This window comes from Piliocolobus tephrosceles, chromosome 3, assembly GCF_002776525.5.
Source record: "Piliocolobus tephrosceles isolate RC106 chromosome 3, ASM277652v3, whole genome shotgun sequence".
Classification (NCBI taxonomy): Eukaryota; Metazoa; Chordata; class Mammalia; order Primates; family Cercopithecidae; genus Piliocolobus; species Piliocolobus tephrosceles.
The window spans coordinates 66,962,251-66,969,597 of record NC_045436.1 but is presented as its reverse complement, the minus strand read 5'-3'; the positions used below and the strand labels follow the sequence as shown (position 1 = coordinate 66,969,597).

Genomic DNA, 7,347 nt, shown 5'->3' with positions numbered 1-7,347 from the left:
TTTTTTTCCCTTTGTTCTCTGTCTGGGGTCATCATCATCAAAAGAATCTAAGTAATCATAATTTTTATAACTATTGTTTCTGTAGCAACTAAGTACCACAGCCATTTGACGTCACAACATCTTGCCCTCCATCTGCATTTCATCCCATGCTACTATTGATGATAAGTTGAGTAATCATGATGCTACTACATCCCATAGATTTCCCATTTCCTATTATCCTTGTGTTCCTTGAATATGTGGACAACCAGTTCCAGAATCCTATTTTGAGGGTCTCTTTTCTGGGACTATTTCTGATACAACTACTGTATCTGAGTCCCAGCAGGAAACAGATGGCATACTCAATTAAAAGGAGGATTTAATAAAAGGACTATTTAAAAAGCTATGGTCAGAGTACAGGGAAACTGCAAGGGATGGTAAAAGTACCCTGGAGTTGCTAACAGCACACGTACCACCCTCCCTAGGTTTAAAGAGAGAAGTGGAAGGGAAGATTACCAGAATCACTCAGAAGGAAAAAGTATCCAGAGTGCCACCTTGAGGTAATCTGGGTTCTTTGGTTGAGAGGCACAGCCATCCTGGGTCTACTCCACAAGGAGGGAGTCAGAGGAATCTCTTATGTTCCTCAGAGTTCCTACCTGCGCTCCCCAGTGGCAGGACCCAATGGAAAGCCAAAGGGCATGGAAGACCTTTGATATAGGCCATACAGGTGAGCCTCCTCATGGCACTGGGCAAGTTGTAAGATAATGGAGAATTCGTAGCCACACCAAATCTATGAAGAGTTTCAAGAATGTTTGTGTTTGGCATTTTGTTTAAGAAGAAGGAAAATATAATCTACTAAGAGATATTCTCAGACCAGAACTAAGGGTCTGATCAACTCTTAAAAGGACAAAGCAAGGGCCTTTGAGAAGTCTACATCTCTGTTCTACATATTTCTTCAGAGGAAGAGTGACTTTTGTAAGCATCTTAGCCATACTGCAGTTCACACAAGTAACTAAGAAATATTTAAATGCTTACTCTGTGCTGTTTCCAAAATAACAAATATCCAGGCTTGTTTATATTTATCAAATGTATTAAATAGTTTTATTAACCAATCTACATATATATTATATTTAACATTCAACATAATATAAATATTTTGGGATAAATAATTTAAGTAAAACCATTTTAGAGCCCTTAGGGCTTACAAAAAGAATCTTAAAAGATCCATATTTATAATCTTAAGATTAAGAATAATAGTTACAATAGGTAACAAACCATACATTCAACAATAAATATAAAATTTAAATATTTAAATAAATAGAAGGCCTGGTATGTTTTAAGTGGGAAGCACTTAATTATCAGGTCAGTGTTGAGATGATGCTTTGACAAAAGGTAATCCATCTGTTCAGAAATTCTACAATGGTTGCTGTCTCATCAGCATATTCACACATCATTGTTGTTTCAGATCCCTGTAAAAGAAACATGTTAATTTTTTAAAGTACAGAGTAGTTTACCTTATATATAGTTATTCCCAATTGAAGTCTTATAGGCCTGTTGCCTTTATTTTCAAGCTTACCAAGCATATTAATTATTTGCAGTTTCTTGAAATGATCAAAATGAATGCCAGAATTACATATTTTGTTATGATACCAAATGATAGTAACATGGAAGCTGAGATTTTCCTCATTTGTTAATTCAGTCAATGAACACAAAAATTTTTTCCCTGAATTGGGTGCAAATAAACATTTAAATAAAAACAGATCTAGACAAATATTAAATGCTGGATGTGAAATAAACTTGATCGCTTTTCCTCTGAATATGTACCTATATTTGTTTAAGTTAAATGTATGAATTGATATGCACATTATACTTCTTTTCTAAATCTTGATTAGAGTCTCCTATTTTTCTACTTAAGTGAATCTCCTTATATTTTCCCCAAAGCAGAATAGAACTAGCCTAGAACTCCTTATATTTTCCCCAAAGCTAGGACATGCTTCTGTTTGGGAGAAATTTGTGTGAAGAACATCTTCATAAATACTTATACCTACCCCTACCCCATCATAGTATCAATACAGTTGAATTTACCAACTTTTGAAAGTTTAAACATTGGAAATTTTGTTCTGTGGACTGGCTTTTTAGAAACTAGGCTCCTCTGCTGAAAGGAGCTATTTAAACGCTTCCTCTAGTTGATAACCTAAGGAGGAAATATTTTGATATAAAGTGATACTTAAAAGGCAGCTTTTCAGATTTGAAGTGATTCCTACCCTGGGAACAAAAAGCAAGTGAGATAGAGTGTTCCCTTTAAATAAGTATTCTCTTTAAATAAACTGTTATAGTGTTCTGTACCCTCTTAAGCATAATTATTTAAATATTGTAATATCTTGGGATTTTTTTATTTTAAAAAGTGTTTGGCTTTTGAAACACAGTTTTCAGATTTTTGCATGGTTTTGTCTTAAATTTGTATCAAGAGTTAAGAATGAGTTTTCTGATGTTAACTATTTTAGAGTAAAACTCTTGCCATAGATAAGGAACTGAATCTATCAGTGTCTAGATGACATTGATCTCAGTGTATTTTTTTAATTCAACTGAAACAGTCCACTAGTAAGTGATTCATTTGGACACAACTGGAGTTACTTTTAGAAATGTCTATTATTATACTTATACTGCTTATTTAGGATACCTATTAACTCATGAATTTTATACCTTAGCATATGGGATATAAAAAGAGAGAAGGGAATGTCTTTTACATCACCTGAGTCCCTTGCATATTTTATGCTTCCTGTCGTTTTAAAAATACTTTATTCTGAAAGTGGGATTGCCTCTAAAAAGGTTGTTAGTTTAGTCCACTGGCCATTTTAATGGCTCTAGTGTTTTTTTTTTAAGACAAATCTCTTATGGGTAGTCCTTCTATCAAATGATAAGGAAACACCATTTGAAAAGCATTTCAGGTAATCAGTATTGACTATTCCAGTAAATAATCTGAAGGAATTGAAAAATATATAATAAAATCTGTCTGCTTTCTATGAAACTCAATTCAGTACCTTCTCTCACTCCCAGTTTTGTGTTAATGTGAAAGGTGATGGAGTTTGGGATGAGGCTTGTCCTTTAGTAGATGGTAGGTGCAAACTCTGTAGCTTATAACTTCCCAATTAGTTTATCATCTAACATTAGAAACGATTCATGTTCACAGTGTACTTAAAATGTAGGCTAATTACATGCATGGGTACTTTACAAATACCAAAAATGTTATGTCACTTTAAAATGTGGCACTTTTCCCCTTCCATTTTTTTTTTTTTTTTTTTTTATTTCCAGGAGAACAAATAAAGTAATGCCTTACCTTTAGTTCCAGAACTATTACGTTGATATTGCTGATTAAGTCCTTGGTATCTCTTAAGTGAAAGTTTTTGCTTTGAGCTAAATTTAGCACTTCCTCCAGAGGTTTGAGTTCTTCTTCTAGACACTGAAGATGTTTCAATTCTGTGGCCTAGAATAATAATTATCATCAGCTCAGTTTCCACAGAGGTCAGAATCAGAAATTAATTTCTAATTTATTTTATTTGGAGTAGCAGTATGTACTTTTTACCATTCTCTCTGTTCTCAGTATCACTGTAAAGATGGACCAGTAGAGTTTACATTATAAAACTGGAGAAACTAGGGCTCAAGTACCTATGACTAGCGTTAAGTGATAGTTGACTCACTGGTTTTAGCTTAATTTGGCTTTGCAAAATGTTAGCATTTCTGCATCTAAATGCAAATTACAGATGTAGGCTGATTACTTTTCCAGTCTGCATAGAAAATCATTAGAACCAGATGAGTTAGAACATGGAAATATAAAAATCACATTCTATTATTATAATATTTGATAATCTAAGAGTTAAGAATCACAGAATGTTAAGAGACAGAAGGAACTCTTGGATGCCATCTATCACAATCCCGACATTTTACACTAGGTAACAATAATCATGTAGTAGTGGCTCTCAATATAGCCTGGAGCAAAACACATTTAAGTGTGTCTAAATTTTTACTTTTCTACAATCACTACATTAAGATGCATTTCAAAAATATTTGTCCCAATAAAATAAAAGATTATAGTACTTTGGAATGACTTTTGGACAGGCCTCCTGGTTCTATATTATATATAATATTTCATATTTCTGTGGTATATTATAATTTAAAAGAATTTTCTCCAAAATAGGCCCATTTACGTCTCACAGTCATCTTTTGAAGTAGGCAGTGAAGTATCATCTCCATTTTTTAAATAAGGATGCCAAATCTCAGAATTTTACCACATAAGTAGGTAGAGCCAGAATTAGATTTCAGTTCTTTCTCATTATAGCATTAACATAGCATCCTTGGAGTCAAATATTTTTATTAGTTTCTAAATTCTTTTGTAAATGTGAGTGAGGGTTAAACAAGCAAATGAATAGAGTTTATCATTACTTTTGGTTTCAAACTGTTAGATTTCAGTGAATTCTACCACCCCCTAAATTACGCACATAATATTGTCTTTCTAACAATCTTTAGTGGGAAAGGTAGGACAAGACAATACCAATCCCCTGATATGTCCATCTATTGTGCTTTCAATTTGCCTCTACAAATTCTACAAATTCGGGGTTAAGTTTTTGGCATGAACAATGAGGAGAAATTTTCTTCAGGAAACAGCATCTAGTGTCTTTATGTTGCTGGAGTTGCATTACGTGGCTCTGTTTAAACTAGAGTAACATCTGTAAGCTGTCTCCTTTACATCTTTCAGAAGAGTAGTTTGAAGCAGATTTCCCTTGAATTAATAGAATTTGAGTCAATGGGATTGCATCTGTGTCCCCTTAAATCCTATTATTTTCTGGGCTTGGATTCACCCTGGCACAAGCCCTTTCTGGCACCAAATTTTCATTCTCTCTTAACTGGCACAGCTACTAGGTAGCTTTGCACACCTAAGGTAACTTGGATGATTATGCTTATGCTGTATCTGAATCCAAAAACCACCTAATGAAGCTTTTAATCTTGGGAAATAAGTCATATAACATTATAAGTCTCAAGTTCTATTGGTAAAAAGATAAAAATCCAAAATTTCACTTTGTATTTCTCAGTAAGAATTTTATCTTTAATACTACTAATAATAGCTAATGTTTATATGGTATTTACCTTATGCCAGACACGGTTCTGAGTGCTTTACATTTACTTACTAATTCTCACAAAAGTGTATTAAGTATATACAATTATTCATTTAAGTAGACATGAAACTGAATCACAAAGAGAGCAGGTAATTTGCCAAAGGTCATGAAAGCTAGGACATGGCAGAGCTGAGATTTCACTTCAGATATCTGGCCCCAGAGTCTGTGCTATTAGTTAGTGTTATGCTGCCTCTCACTTAGGAACCTTTCCTAAAACAAGAAAAGATTTTTTAAGTTGGGCTTCTTGGAAATAGATTTTGGTATTTTACATACTAAAATGGCATAATCAAATATTTTAGACTTTTACATTTTTAAATGAAACCATAAGTCAACATTTTTGTTTAAAATTGTCTTATCAATAAAGTGAGAATATTATTTTTATGTTTCCTTCCCACCCCCACCAATACACAAATATATGTAAAAAATATAGGTAAAACTATTTTAATAGAGGCTTCATTATCAAACTTGGGTTTTCAAAAAAACAGAAATTAAAGTTACTCTTTACCTCAGATAAGCTGCTATTAATCCCATCTGTGCAATTTTTCATATTACTTTGAATTTTATTAAAACAGAAATTGAACATAAAAAATTGTACTTACCTTCTTGGGCATGTAAAACTTAAATGTGAGCATCCTGGTGAGTTTGGGATTCTTGTAATTCTAAGAAAGTATAATACATTGTTAATTAAGAAATGATCTCCAGCTAGATTACTAAATGTAATAATTTTAGTAAGAAAGAAATATACTTACATTAATTCCATTCAAAATCATCTGTAAATCCAGCAGTAAATGCTCCAGTTGTAGCTGTGTTTTCTTTGTAGAACTTGAAGTAGGTGCACTGTTTGTGACAAGTGCAAGACTTAGTGCAATGCAAGACAGGAGTTGCATCCTGTACATTGTGGCAGGAGTTGAGGTTACTGTGAGTAGTGATTAAAGAGAGTGATAGGGAACTCTTGAACAAGAGATACAATTTATACTGTTAATTCTGGAAAAATATTATGGGGGTGTCAAAATGTTTTACATATTACACATATTTCCAAAGACTTTACCTGTCTGAAAAAACATTACCTTCATTTTTCCTCTTCTGATGACTCTTTGGAATTTCTTTAAACCCCCAAAGACTGATTGAATGGATGTAGGTGAAATCCCTCTTCGGTATGTTAGCCCACACTTAGGTGATAGCTCTAATTCATGCAATTAACGCCTTCTGTATGAAACAGTTTTTCCTCCTTTCTTTAAGGGGGTGGGGATACAAAAGTAACCATGAAAATTTTCTCTTTGTCATAAAACTACACTGAACATGTGAGTAGCATATTGTGGTGGACAAGAGCAAGAATAAATAGATGAAAAGAATAAATGTTTAGATTTGTTGATTAAACAGGAAGTATATTGGTTTCCTGTTTCAGAATGGTTTTACCTTTTTATCCACACAATGAGCTAATTGTATACAATAAGATAGATTGCTTCTTACATTTCAGCTAGAGAAATACCAAGATTAGAATACATAAAATGCTTATTGAGCTTGAGGTACTATTTTACGCTGTTTTAATTTTAAAATGTTTATATATCTGTTTAAGTCTCTTAATATCTATTGTACGTTTTTTAAAGGGTGCAATTGTTAAATACTCAGAAAAAGGTTTGCATTCAAGGATACTGATGCTAGTTTTATAATAGACTTTGTATGTGTTATGTGTAAACCAGTCCATGTTTCTCATTTTTATGTCTTTACCTCTTTAATAGATTTTTATTTATTCTCTAAATCACCTGGGACACTATGAATGTAACCATAATAGTTATGATCTTTTTTTTAGTGAGACTGGGATATTTAGGACAGGAGTTCATTCATCCTCAGTAGCATGCACAGACTGTCTGAACAATTGTACGGGTATATACTTTTAATTTAACCTGGAGACACTTGAGGAGATCCTCTCTCAGAGAGAGTCCTTATAAAGTTTCCATTCTACTGCCTTATTTATTTCTTACCTGACCTTTTTTTTTTAAAGATGATATTGTCTGTGTTTTTGTTTGTTTGTTTAAGACAATATTGTCTGGTCTTTAAACAGACATTTATCTAGCACCTATAATGCCTTCAGGTATATAGAAAGAGAAAAGAGAACAGTGTACAGGCAGGCATTTAGTCTAATTTAAGTCTTACAAACTTGTGAAATGATGGCTCCTATTTTGCAGATTAGAAAACTGAG

The 7,347-nt window shown here is 33.0% G+C and overlaps 1 protein-coding gene across 1 annotated transcript; it reads right to left on the bottom strand.

The window, feature by feature from the left end:
* Window positions 1-1,048: 1,048 nt before the first annotated feature.
* On the bottom strand, window positions 1,049-6,043 carry IL2 (interleukin 2). Its single transcript, XM_023217620.1, has 4 exons — window positions 5,897-6,043; window positions 5,747-5,806; window positions 3,314-3,460; window positions 1,049-1,445 (listed from the first exon to the last, which is right to left on the bottom strand). The coding sequence occupies exons 1-4, from the start codon at window positions 6,041-6,043 to the stop codon at window positions 1,335-1,337; spliced, it is 465 nt and encodes a 154-aa protein (XP_023073388.1). The 3' UTR covers window positions 1,049-1,334.
* Between the last annotated feature and the right edge of the window lie 1,304 nt (window positions 6,044-7,347).